Source organism: Lemur catta, chromosome 21 (assembly GCF_020740605.2).
Source record: "Lemur catta isolate mLemCat1 chromosome 21, mLemCat1.pri, whole genome shotgun sequence".
Taxonomy (NCBI): Eukaryota; Metazoa; Chordata; class Mammalia; order Primates; family Lemuridae; genus Lemur; species Lemur catta.
The window spans coordinates 27,508,039-27,521,711 of NC_059148.1; the positions used below are offsets into that span (position 1 = coordinate 27,508,039).

The following is a 13,673-nucleotide window of genomic DNA, read 5'->3' on the forward strand; positions in this document are numbered from 1 at the left end:
TTTTTTAAAAGAGAAATTGAAATGGGCGTACCATCTGATTTCAAGTGAGGCATGGGAGGAATGAGCTTTAATTCAACAAATTTAATTTTTTAAAAAAGTCTCATTTCCGTATTATAGTTTTTCACTGACAGCCTGGAGGAAGGAAAGACAAGGAGGACGGAAGTGTTCAGAGCAGGGTTCTCTCTCAAAGTGTGTTCTGGGGACCCGCTGCAGCAGCATCACCTGGGAACTTGCTAGAAACGCAGTTGCTCAGGCCCACCCAGGCCCTCCTGAATCAGAAGCTGGGAGAGGGGCCCAGTCCGTGTTTCCCTGAGCCCGCCAGGGGATTCTGATGCGTGCTTGGGTTGGGGAGAGGAGGCCTGAGCTCAGTTAACAACATCCCAGCCCCGGGTGTGCACACTGGGAGAATTGTGACCGAGTCTTCAGGGCTCAGTCATTTGTGCAGTGCCCGCTCCACAGGGGGCTGGGCTTTGTCCTCTGGATTCTGTTATAACCGAAGTCCGAGTTGCCCCTTCTGCTCCTCTCCTGCTGGTCAGTGTTAGGGGAGGCGTCCCTTAGGCCTTCTAGGTAATTGGTATATTTATTTTCAATTAATAAATATTTTAAGCATACAAAAAAAGAATAATATAACAAGCAATTGTGTACCTACATTCAGATTTAACAGATGTTTACATTTGGGCATATATGCTTTATTTTTCTTTTTAAAGAAATACATTGTTGGAGATGAAGTCTAAGGCCCACAAGCCTTCTCCCCATGCCCACCCCACCACCACCACTTAACCACAGTCCTGAAGTCGGTTCCATGCTTGTTTTTATGCTTCTAGCATATAAAAGTATATATGTAAACTTTACATAGTGTTTTCTGTGTTTTTAAAATGTTCAACCTCTGTGGAAAGTAATATGGAGATACTTCAAAGAGCTACAGGTAGAATTACCATTTGATCCAGCAATCCCATTACTGGGCATCTACCCAAAAGAACAAAAAGACATTCTATAGAAAAGACATCTGCACTAGAATGTTTATAGTGGCACAGTTCACAATTGCAAAGTGGTGGAAACAGCCCAAGCGCCCATCAATACATGAGTGGATTAATAAAATGTGGTATATGTATACCATGGAGTTCTACTCAGCCACAAAAAACAATGTTGATCCAACACCTCTCGTATTATCCTGGATAGAGCTGGAGCCCATTCTACTAAGTGAATGATCACAAGAATGGAAAAACAAGCACCACATGTACTCACCATCAAATTGGTATTAACTGATCAACACTTAAGTGCACATATAGTAATAACATTCATCGGGTGTCAGGCAGGTGTGGGGGAGGAGGGGATGGGTACCTTCACACCTAGTGGGTGCAGTGCACACCGTCTGGGGGATGGACACACTTGAAGCTCTGACTCAGGTGGGGCAAAGGCAATATACGTAACCTAAACATTTATACCCCCATAATATGCTAAAATAAAAAAATTTTTTTAAGTGTACATAATGTATATAAATGGTAAAATGTGTATATATTCTTCTGCAATATGGTTTTTCCAACTCTGTCGGTATTTTGTGACATTTATCCATGCTGGCACTTGTAGACATAGTAGACCCAGCATGTTCGTTTTATTGTTGACTGATATGTGGTCTGTTGATGGAATAAAACACCATTTATCCGAGCCCTGCTTCCAGGCAGGGGGGTGTTTCCGCACGGGCGCTTCCGTGAGCACTGTCCTTACAGACGAGGGTTTCTCTGAGGCAGTCTCCGACAGCCAGTGTCTGCATCATAAGTAGGGTCTTCGATGCAGCTCTTTTACAAACAAAACAAGTTCCAGTCTGAAATTTAAAAATTGACCAGGCCGGGTGCGGTGGCTCACACCTATAATCCTAGCACTCTGGGAGGCCGAGGTGGGAGGATCGCTTGAGGTCAGGAGTTCGAGGCCAGCCTGAGCAAGAGCAAGACACCGTCTCTACTAAAAGTAGAAAAAATTAGCCAGGCGTGGTAGTGCACACTGGTAGTCCCAGCTACTCAGGAGGCTGAGGCAGGAGGATTGCTTGAGCTCAGGAGTTTGAGGTTGCTGTGAGCTAGGCTGATGCCACGGCACTCTAGCCTGGGCAACAGAGTGAGATTCTGTCTCAAAAAAAAAAAAAAATTAAAAATAAATAAATAAAAATTGACCATACCAAGTGTTGACTAGACTGGGACTGGTACAACCACTTTGGAAAATACTTTGGCAGTTTTGGCGGGGCGCGGTGGCTCACGCCTGTAATCCTAGCTCTGGGAGGCCGAGGCGGGTGGATCGCTCGAGGTCAGGAGTTCGAGACCAGCCTGAGCAAGAGTGAGACCCCGTCTCTACTAAAAATAGAAAGAAATTATCTGGCCAACTAAAAATATATATACAAAAAATTAGCCGGGCATGGTGGCTCATGCCTGTAGTCCCAGCTACTCAGGAGACTGAGGCAGTAGGATCGCTTAAGCCCAGGAGTCTGAGGTTGCTGTGAGCTAGGCTGATGCCACGGCACTCACTCTAGCCCGGGCAACAAAGTGAGACTCTGTCTCAAAAAAAAAAAAAAAAATACTTTGGCAGTTTATTAAAAAGTTAAATATATACCTTCCTAGCCACTCCATTCCTAAAGAAATGAAAACATGTGTACACATGAATATTCAAGCAGCTTTATTTATAGTAGCAGAAAAACTGGAAACAGCCCAAATGTCCATTAACAAGTGAATGGACAAATAACTGTGGTACATCCATAAATGAAATACTCAGCAATGAAAAAGAATTGATTATTTACACAAACAACATTATGGGTGGATCTCTCAAGATAATTACACAAAGTGAAAGAAGCCAAACAGATAAAAGTGTCAATGCATTCATAGAAAATTCTAGAAAGTACAAACTAATCTCTAGTTATAGAAAGCAGGTCAGGGGTTGTCTGGGAATGGAGGAAGGACATAGGGCCTTGGGTGCGATGAATGGGTTCAATGTTCTTTGTGGGCGTGGTTTCATGGGTACATACTTGTGTAGAAACTCATCAGATTGTACACTTTAATTGTACAGGTAGTTGTATGTCAGTTATACCACATTAAAGCCATTAATTTGTTAAAGCTATAAATATGAGGGAAAATATTAGCTATTACTTTTTTTTTTTTTAGCTCTTAGAGATCCTTTTTCAATGTTTGTACCTATTTTTTCTCAGACAGTCATAACATTGCATGCCTATATTATCCATATATATACACAGACATATTCACTTAGCACGTTTGTTAGACATCTTTGACATGCCAGGTCAGTAGTGATCTTGTTTGTGGAAAATTCGAAATTAACTTTGCTTAACAAAAAACTTAGTCTAGGCACTGACTCATTTTCATGTTAAAAATTCGATCCCCAGTTGGAAGATTAACTATAAACTCACAACCCTTTAGTGTTAAAGCTCCACGTGGCAAGTATTTTGCCGTGCTAGGTATGGCCTTGGAAAGTTGACTTAGGAGAGCTAAACAGTGCCTTGGGATTGTTTTGTCACATGGATGTTACTTAGTTGTCATAAGCTCTGCATAAGTCGAATTATTTAACTGAGGCAGCTCTAAGAAATAAAAGGAATTTGGTTGTTCTGCTGTCTGATGTCCTGCTTTGCTTTGTAATACCTAAAGTGAGGAAATATTAATAGGTAGTTAACACTTGCGTTTGTAACGTGTTTGTAAACATAAACATGTAAAAAATGCTTGTTAATTTCACGAATGTTCAAATGTGTTATCTCCGCAGGATGACTTTTCCCCCACAAGTAAGCTCCAGCGCCTGCTGGCCGAGTCTCGTCAGATGGTGACAGACCTGGAGCTGAGCACGCTGCTGCCCATCACCTGTGAGAATGTCAACAGCAGCGCCAAAAACGTACGTGTTCCGCTTCATCCCGACTGCGTTTGCAGCATCTGAATACGGGGCTGATCGCTGGTGTGCACGTATCACTGGGAGGGCGGCCAGTGGAGTGGTTGGAATGGACATGTCGGAGGGAGGGAGGGAGGGAGGGAGCATGCTGGTTTTAAGGAGGAAACAGTCATGCTCAAATGTCACTGCCTCCACACTTCCTCAAGGTTCATTTTTTTCCTCTACATATATTTAGTCCCAACACGATTTATTGAAAAGACTATTCTTTCCCATTGAATTAGTTCTGGCACCTTTGTTGACTATCGGTTGACCTCACAAGGAAGTATCTATTTCTGGACTTGCTGGTGATTCCATTGATCTGTTTGTCTCTCCTTACACCAATAGCACACTGCACTGATTACGATAGCTCTGTAAAAAGTCTTGAAATCAAGTATTAGTTCTCCACTTTGTTCTTCTTTTTCAAAATTGCTTTGAGTATTCTAGGTCCTTTGCAGATCATATCAATTTTAGAATCAACTCGTCAATTTTTACAAAAATGCAGTGTAGTATTGTGGTTTCCTTGAATCTACAGATCACTTTAGGGAGGATTGGCAACCATGAACAGAGTATATCTCCATTTATTTAGGTCTGTCTTCATTTCTTTTACCCATATTTTGTAGTTTTCATTGTAGAGATCTTGCACATCTTTTCTTAAATTTATCCCTGATACAGATTGAGTATCCCATATCTGAAATACTTGGGAGAAGCAATGTTTTGGATTTCAGATTTTTTCAGATTTTTGAATATTTGCATTATATACTTACCAGTTAAGCATCCCAAATCTGAAAGTCTGAAATCTAAAAGCATCATGTTGGCACTCAAAAAGTTTCAGATTTTGAAGCATTGTGGATTTCAGATTTTTGGATTAGGGATACTAACCTGTATGCTCTTGATACCATTATACGTGATATTTTATATTTCATTCTAAAATTGTCTATTGATATAAATAACTACAGCTGGTTTTTGTAAATTGCAACTCTGCAGAATTCACCTATTCTAGTAGATTTTCTGTAACTTCCTTAGGAGTTTTTACACAGTCATGTCATTTGTGAGTAAAGACAGTTTTATTTATTTTTCTTCTCGTATTGTTCTGGCTGGGACGTCCAGATCAGTGTTGAGTAGAAACAGTGAGAGCTGATATCCTCTCCTCGTTCCATGAAATGCTCCCTGAGATTTCTTGCTTGGTTATTCTTCATATTGGTATTTTGTGAGATTCGGAGTTCCATGGAACAAGTTTCCATGTGACACAGATGACCCAAAACTAGAACATTAACTATTTTAGAATCAGTGTTCTCAAGCAATCGATCATTGCCACGAGCCTTAAGAAGTTGCAAAGATTACCTGGAAGAACAGGCTCCACGGCCTGGCGCAGTGGCTCATGTCTATAATCCCAACACTTTGGGAGACCGAGGCAGGAGTCAGCCTGGGCAACAAAGCAAGATTCCATCTCTAAAAAAAGAAGATAAGCCAGGCATGGTGGCACGTGCCCGTAGTCCCAGCTATTGGGGAGGCTGAGGCAGGAGGATCACTTGAGCCCAGGAGTTCACAGCTGCAGTGAGCTGTGATCACACCACTGCACTCCAGCCTGGGCCACAGAGTGAGACCCTGTCTCTTTAAAAAAAATAAAATAAAATAATAGGCTCCCCAAATAGCAATTTTTCAGAGCATGCCATGTGTACCACGTGTGTCGTATAAGCTTTTCAAACTAGAAGCTGTGATGGACTCTGGTGTTTCCTAGGAAGATTTCTTCTTCACAGATTCTCTCTGAAGCATTAGTGAGGCAGTTCATTTACATTGGGGCAGAGGAAGCTTTTGATTTTATTTATTATTTATTTATTTATTTATTATCAAGACGGGCTCTGCCTCTGTTTCCTGGGCTAGGGTGGAGTGCCGTCATCATAGCTCACTGCAACCTCCATTTCTGTCCTCATAGTGTGGCTCTGTGTGTGTGTGTGTGTGTGACTTCATCTCCGTCACCGCGCACATCCCCGGCCGCTGTCTCTGATTACATGTCCTCCCACCGCACCTCGGGGGCCTTAGGAGCCGTGGTCATGGCGGCACCCTGGCTGTGGCACACAACAGCCCCTGCTACACGGAGTGCTCGGGACCCCTCTTGACTGGAACTGGCAAGAAAAGTTCAGGAAAAAAAGGCTAAACTGTGAGCTCAGGTGTCGCCTGAAAAAATGGGAAAGCTGTTTGAGGTCGGCGAAGACTTGGTTTAAGAGAGTTTTTGAGCCAGAAAGAACCAGAAGAGCCTTTGATTTCACAAGTGAGGAAAAATGACTGCATCTCTTGGTCCACATCGCATGGCTAGAAGCAGAAAATCATTTAATTGGAAAACTATTGGCTCCAGATACAGTATATTTTCCAGCAGACTGATGAGCTGATTCATCATCAAATCTACTTGGCAGCATGCTTTAGACTCACAAATCCTCCCCTCGTGCCTTCGTACTGAGTACAGCTAGATGCGGGAAAAGCACATAATTTTGTGCAAAATTCTTAATTTCTGTAACAAGGGATTAGGGTGGAGTTCTGAGCAGGCTGCCTGGCCAGGGCTTTGCCGTCTGTTGCTAGGGACGAGGACGGTAGTTCAGAGACGGTGGGACAGGCACTCTGCCGCATTGCAACAAGGCTTTCATCGCAGCGTTGCTGTGTTACAGCAGCAGCAGAGTCATCGATCCACGCGTCCGGCATAAGGAGCAGAGTGAGCAAACCCTGGTGCGTCCCCACAGAGGAGTCCTTCCCGGCCACAGACAGATCGAGAGGCTCTGGGTGTGGAACTATTCCCAGATACATTGTTAAGTGGAAACAGGCAGACACTGGAAAGTTCCTATGCCTTGTGCCTATGCAAGAGCGGGACGGGAATAAGAATCGACACGTGCACGAGGACACGGTGGAAGGATGAGGTGAATTGTTACCAGTAGGAGGCGCACAACTTCTCGATTTATACCTGTTTATGTTATTGTGATTTGCAAATGATTCCCCCCCAAAACCCCAATAACTGAAAAGTAGATAAAGGAGGAAAAAGGGAAGACAAATGCAGCGCATCACCTTGCCCACGTGGCCTCCTGCTGGCTTCAGGGCTGGGAATGGCGCCTGGACTCAACCTTAAACTGAACTTGGAGTTGTGGCCAGTACACAGGACGGGGCGTTCCGATTGGTTCTTACCGATTTTTGTGGGTCCCTTTTAGAATGAAGTTTGTAAAGGGCAGAGATAAAATACACTGGGTTGTAAAATGCAGAGGCAGGCAGTTGAGCAGAGGGGAGCAGCATGAGTGACAGCACAGGGGGCTGGAAGCTTCCTGGGTGCCCTGAGGTGGTCCCTGGTGACTGGAATGCAGCCCCCACAGGGAGGAGGGGGAGGCTGAGGAGCTGGCCTGCCTGCAAGCCGGAGTTCACCACCCGCATGTGCTGTGGTCTTTCCAGGTGTCGTCCTCCCCTTCCTTCCCCCTACGCCCACCAAGGCTAACCAAGCGCTCAGCAGGCACTTAGAGCACTTAAGAGTTGTTGATTCCTGTTCCCGACCATTGTCTTCATTAAGGACTCACCACGCAGTCTGTCTTGACCCTGAGGCTGAGCCAGTTGCATGTGGGCATTCGCTGGCTGCCAGAGTTTGGCCCTAACACATAAAGTAAAGCGAACAGAACAGCCCTACCAGGAGAGCAGAAACAAGGGGCCCCACACATGAATGGGAAATCAAGAAATCTTGGCTGGGTTCAGTGATCCCAGCACTCTGGGAGGCTGAGGCGAGAGGATCACTTGAGGCCAGGGGCTCGAGGCTGCAGTGAGCTATGATTGCACCACTGTACTCCAGCCTGGGAGACAGAGCAAGACTCTGTCTCTTGGCCAGGCATGGCGGCTCATGCCTGAATCCTAGCACTCTGGGAGGCCGATGCAGGAAGATGGCTTGAGCTCAGGAGTTCAAGACCAGCCTGAGCAAGAAAGAGACCCCGTCTCTACTAAAAATAGGAAAATAAGTCGGGCATGGTAGCATGCACCTGTAGTCCCAGCTACTTGGGAGGCTGAGGCAAGAGCCCAGGACTTTGGGGCTGGTGACCCCACTGCACTGTATGCAGGGTGACAGAGCAAAACTCTGCCTCAAAAAAAAAAAAAAAAAGAAGAAGAAGAAGAAGACCCTGTCTCTGAAAAAAGAAAAGAAAAGAAATGATTGTGGAATGATGGATGGTAGTTGATGGAATCACTTTGTTGTATTTTGTTAATTCTCTAAGGTCTTTTTAAAATGAACAAAATTGAATAATAATTGTATATGTTTATAGGGTACAAGGTAATGTTTTGACACGTGTATAACATTGTGGAATAATTAAATCAAACTAATTAACATATCCATCACCTCACATACTTATCATTTCTTTGTGGTAAAAAGATTTAGAATCCACCCTTTTGGCAATTTTGAAACACACAAAACATTATTATTAACTGCAGTCACCATGCTGTGCGGTTGATCAGTAAAACACGTTCCTCCTGAGTAACTGACCAACAACCCCCCGTTCCCCAGCCACCCCCCAGCCCCCGTGACCACCCTTCCACTCTCTGTGTCTGTGACTTCGGCCTTTTAGATTTCACACGTGAGATCGTGCAGGATTTGTCCTGTGCCTGGCTTAGTTCACTTGGCACAGTGTCCTCCAGGTTCATCCACGTTGCTGCAAGTGACAGAATTTCACTCGTTTTTGTGGCTAAAGAGTGTTCCACTGAGCATATACTCCGCATTTTCTTCATCCACTCATCTGTTGCGGGGCACTCGGGTTGCTTCCGCATCTTGGCTGTCCTAATGCTGCAGTAAACATAGGAATGCAGCTATCTCTGCCTGAGGTCTTTTAAAGGCACTTCTGCTATATTTGTGTCTAATCTTAAGTATTTTCTAGTGTCTGTACTCCAGGTACTAATTTGAGAGTTGTTTTCTAGAACTCAGAAGTCTCAGAAGAGTCAGCTCAAAAAAATACCTTTGGCAGTTATTGAAGAAAACAAAAGTCAACTTCAGCATTCACTGTGATGCTGGGTAGGTCACCTTTGCTTATCTCACCTGATATCTCCATTGATATTTAATAAGTAACTTGGGGACATTGATAATGCAGAGTCAAGGCCACGCACGCATTTGTTTGACCTGTAATACTTTCTCTTTTGCCTGACCTATTTACACACACCTAAATTTAATCAGAGCACAATGTCAACTGCAGGTGGAAATGCAGATCCGAAAGTTCTCGTTCTCAATACCTAGAGTTTTGAATCTAAGGAAGTGAGTACAAAGACACGGCTTTAACAATCAGGATCTAAATGCACCTTTCAGCATTTCACCTGGGTGTCTGGCAGGAAGGAAGTCTGGACATGGGGTTCCAAGTTTTATAGCAAAGTTTATTGACCCAGTAAGCACTTTCTTGATTTATGTTTCTGCCTGTCAAACCTTCATTTCATATGCAAAGCCTTCCCAGAATCTAGTTTGATAAGGTAGAGGGTGCGGTCATTTCCGGGGGTTCCAAGGTAAGCACAGAGCATTTGGAAGACGCTGGGGAAGCAGCAAAGCCCCCCCTCCTCCCTCCCTCTCTCCTCTTCTCTCCCTCTGTCTGCTGAGTTGTCATATCTGTAACGTTTTGCATGACCTGCTGTTGATGAAAATCAGGATGCATGGTTAATATCTCAGACATTGGGAGCTTACAGCACACTGTCCAATGCTAATTGATTTTTATTTTATCCACTCTGTTGTTTTCCTTCCTCCAGAAGCAGATTTCTCATCTAAGTGGAAGGCGGAAAGCAGACAACAATACCAAACACTCAGCCCTAAAACAAAAAGAGGATTGTGATTCTCTCTAAGCAACATTCAACACCAAAGGGGAGCAGGACCTGAACGTTAATTTTTTTAAACATCTATATTTTGTTTTCAAAGTAACCATTTTTGTGTGTAAGAAATATTTTCATGTGTAAGAAATTAGACCTTATCATATATATACAAACTTGGAATTATGCTAAGAAAGACAGAGACTTCTCTTCAAAGATACAGACCATAGTTAAACACTAGAGAAGCTCTTTTAAGGTGTGAACATCAAATAGAGAACCCCTGCTATCAAATGCTGTTTTAACTATCTGATTAAAAAAAAACTATGCATACATTTAAATTATAACCAATAGCTTATCAGAGTCAGCTCAAAATATAATAGTATTCTCTTACGGTTTTAGGTCTGGACTTTGCTGTGTAAATAGACATGAAATGATATACTATAAAATGTTTCCAACTGGAAAATAGCTCTTTAAATTGACAATCGAGGTCCTTTTGTCCCAAGCTGAGCAGAGCCCCACCTCATCTGGGTCTGTAGAAGTCCCGTCTACTTACACAAAGCTTGCTGGAAGATCAAGTTTTATATGCATTTTATTTTATCATTAAAGAATAAAACACTTCTGTTTTAATTTGTAATTTAATTTTTTAAAGAATATACTACTATGTGCCTCTGTGCCCCTTCTAAGAGAATCGATGACCTTCAGCCAATAAAAAATATTTTTAATAATAAAAATGTTTCTTTGGTTTCTTTTCATGACACAGGAGTAAAATAAGGAAGGTTAGTTGCTTTAAACTGAACCTGGTGAGTTAATGTCCTCAGGAATGGGAAGGCCTTTTTTTTTTAAGCATTGCAGATATCAAAGTTCTATTGTGCTGAATAAATGTCCCTTTGTTAGAAGGTTTCAGTGTTACTTCAGAGATGATTTTCATGAGAGGGGATGAGCCACCCGCTTTAGCCTTTTTAATTAGGGTGCTGAAAAGAGGAATGGGGTGAGGTTTAGTTATGTTCTTTATCAATGCATGCTTTCTCCCTCGGGCCAGTTTGTACAGAGCAAAACCGAAAAAGGTGTAGTTGATTCTGAACCACCGCCAGCCAACTAGGGGACCTAAAACGTCCTCCCCGGAGAGACTGACTTCCAATCTGAGAATCCAAATATTCAGTTTTCTCCCTCTGTTTATGATAGGTCCATGGCTACATTTCAACTTGCCTTGTGAAAAGGGAACACTCGCTAGATGCTAAGTAGGAAAATTTCAGGGAACCAAAGGATTTGAAAATAATTGAAAACTATTTTATGGCTAAATGTATTTTAGCTCCTACGATTATGGTACCTATTCTTATCCCACCACATTGTTGTGTATTATTCCACATGTAATTCAAGAATGGGGAATTTGAATATTAGCAAATTACGTATCTCAACCTAAGTTATTTAAATGTGTGATCAATTTATGTTAAAGAGAAGCAGTCTCTTTTTTCTTTTTTCTTCTGTACTTTAACGGATGCAAGAGGTAGTCTCATAGTATGTTTGAAATAGTTGCAAGTTAAGACTAGATTTTGGCATTTATGTTTTATCATCAACATTCTTAAGATGAACATAACATCTTAGAATTACACTATAATTTGCCTGCCAGAAATGATCTCAGCCATTGGAAAAGACTGATAGAGGGGTATTTTTAGAATTAGTGAACAGATTTTTTTTTTAAACAGAAATAGAAATACCCCGCAAAAGAAAGAAATTCTGCATCCAGATAATGCATAAACACTAAAAACAGTTTTACCCCAAAAGTGCCACTGGAATGCATAGAATTGAGAGGCTGCTATAGGCTGGCTCTATACATTTTCAGAAGGTGGCTGAGAAATGAAACCTCGTTGTCCTCTGGCTAATTGATCCCACAGTTTGTCTGTGGCTTTGTGTTGAGACTCCCCTTCTGTGGTTCCACACCTGTAGTTAGGGTGGTGTTTTGCATAGTGCACCTGTGTTTCTCTTGAGCCTTTTTTTTTTTTAAAGACAGAGTCTTACTCTGTCGCCCCAGCTGGAGTGCAGTGGCATCATCATGGCTCACTGCAACCTCATACTCCTGGGCTCGAGTGATCCTTCTACCTCGGCCTCCCAAAGTGCTAGGATTACAGGCGTGAGCCACCGCGCCCAGCCTTCTTGAGCCATTTGATGACGATTTTGTTAGGACACGTTACAGGAAGGTTCATCATTTTTGGCCTTCAATAGAATAATCGTAGCAACCTCCTCCGTCATAGAGAACAGAGTGAATGAGATGAAAATAAGAAACCAGACACATTAATCAAGGCTGCAGCTGACAGGGAGGTTAAAAACCAGAATAGTCTCTGAGGAGTTTATCAAATGAGGAATGCACATTCATCCGTCTTGAAAAGGACTTCTGGGTTTTCAGCCAAATACATGCTTAAGAAATCCAACAAAAAAAAGAACAAAATAATTTTGAGCATCCAGTAGGTGTTTTGTTGGCCACTGGAGACACAACGGTGAGCAAAGCAGACTTAACCCTTGCTTGCAGTCTGTGGTGGAGACAGACTTTAGTCAAGTAATCACATGGAAGACTGGTAAGTGCTATGAAGTAAAGCTTTGAGATACTGTGACAGCATGTAACAGGGAGAAAGGTCAAGGGTGGAGGGTTTAGGGAATGCTTCCCTGAAGAAGTGACATCTGAACCAAGAGCCGAAAGATGAGTAGATGCTAACTAGGCCAACAGGAAGAGGAAGAGAATTCCAGACAATAGTAACAGCATGTGCAAAGGCCCTGAGGTGGATGGAGGAGCATGACACAACGCGTTTGCAGACGTGATGGGCCAGGATGGCGCAAGATGAAGCCAGAAAGAGAGGCTGGGGACAAGTCATGCATGTGTGTCAACGAGGCAGTGTAGATACAGCATTTTAGTGAGCCCAAGTGATGTAACCTCTACTGTTTGTCTTGGATTTTCCTTGAGATGAGGTCCAATTTGTATCCCAAATGCTTTGCCTTTGTAGTACCCTGGGAAGGAGGATGAAACAGCCCTTGAGACATCCCAAAGTGACAGTCTGAATCTGGTGACACAGAGAATCTCAGTACTGGAGCAGGCAGTACTAGTCCTGCCTGAAGATGTCCCCAGAGATGAACTGTAGCAATGAGGAGTGGGAAAGTTAGCATCCTTGTGTCCCCAGGAATGCTCTTTCATAAAATAACCCGTACACTGAAGTGTACCAAATGATGGGGGTGTTCGTTTACTCTTTCAGCCCTCATTTCACACGCATTTATTGAACATCGCTGTGCACCAGGCACTCTGCCAAGCGCTGCGCTAGAAGACTGAGTAAGACAGGGTGTTCTCTGGCCTCTAGGAGCTCAAAGTCTTACCTATAAGCAGATAAATTACAATTCATCGGACATATATTAGCAAACCCATGGCGGTATAGTAGTGAAAGTCACTGGCCACCGAATACAGTACAAGTGGCCTGCTTGCCGAGAGCACGGCCTTTGAAATGCGGCAGATCTGAGTCCGGATCCTGAGTATACCGTTTCCCAGCTGTGTGAACACAGGCTGAACTCTATGAGCCTGCCTGTCTGTAAAAACACCACCACCAACTTTAAAGAAGATTAAGTGAGATGCTGTTTAACAAATGCCAGGCATGGCCCCAGGCACAGGAGCAAGCTCTATTATTATTTAAGAGCGGTAGCTGGTTGCTACTATTAAGTCACCCTGGCAGATGTTCTAGGCCCAGAGGGTGCTGCCTGGTTTACAAGAGGGTGCTGCGCATGTCAAGGTCACAGGATAACTGCTTTTGCTCCACGGGGAAAAAGGAGTCTGGGAAACGGCTGGTGTCCCTTGATGGTGGTTGTATTTGACCACAGGTCTTGACTAAGTTGCGGAGGATTAAAAACGAGACATACGTGTAAAGGGTTTACCAGTGTCTGGCAAACACTAAGCACTCAAAATATTAGCTATTGTTGTCATTCTATTGTTATTCTGGCAA

General features: G+C 43.2%; 1 protein-coding gene across 2 annotated transcripts in view; it reads left to right on the plus strand.

Moving 5' to 3' along the window:
- Positions 1-10,421, plus strand: part of CCDC62 (coiled-coil domain containing 62) — a 32,116-nt gene extending 21,695 nt beyond the window's left edge. Inside the window, exons 11-13 of one of the 2 annotated variants that reach the window (XM_045534923.1) lie at positions 3,751-3,876; positions 8,833-8,926; positions 9,643-10,421. In XM_045534923.1, the coding sequence (XP_045390879.1) occupies positions 3,751-3,876; positions 8,833-8,886 (180 nt within the window). In that variant the 3' untranslated portion in view covers positions 8,887-8,926; positions 9,643-10,421. Of the gene's footprint in view, positions 1-3,750; positions 3,877-8,832; positions 8,927-9,642 lie in introns of those variants that run through there. The other variant, XR_006730740.1, reaches the window with a different exon arrangement.
- Positions 10,422-13,673: the final 3,252 nt, after the last annotated feature.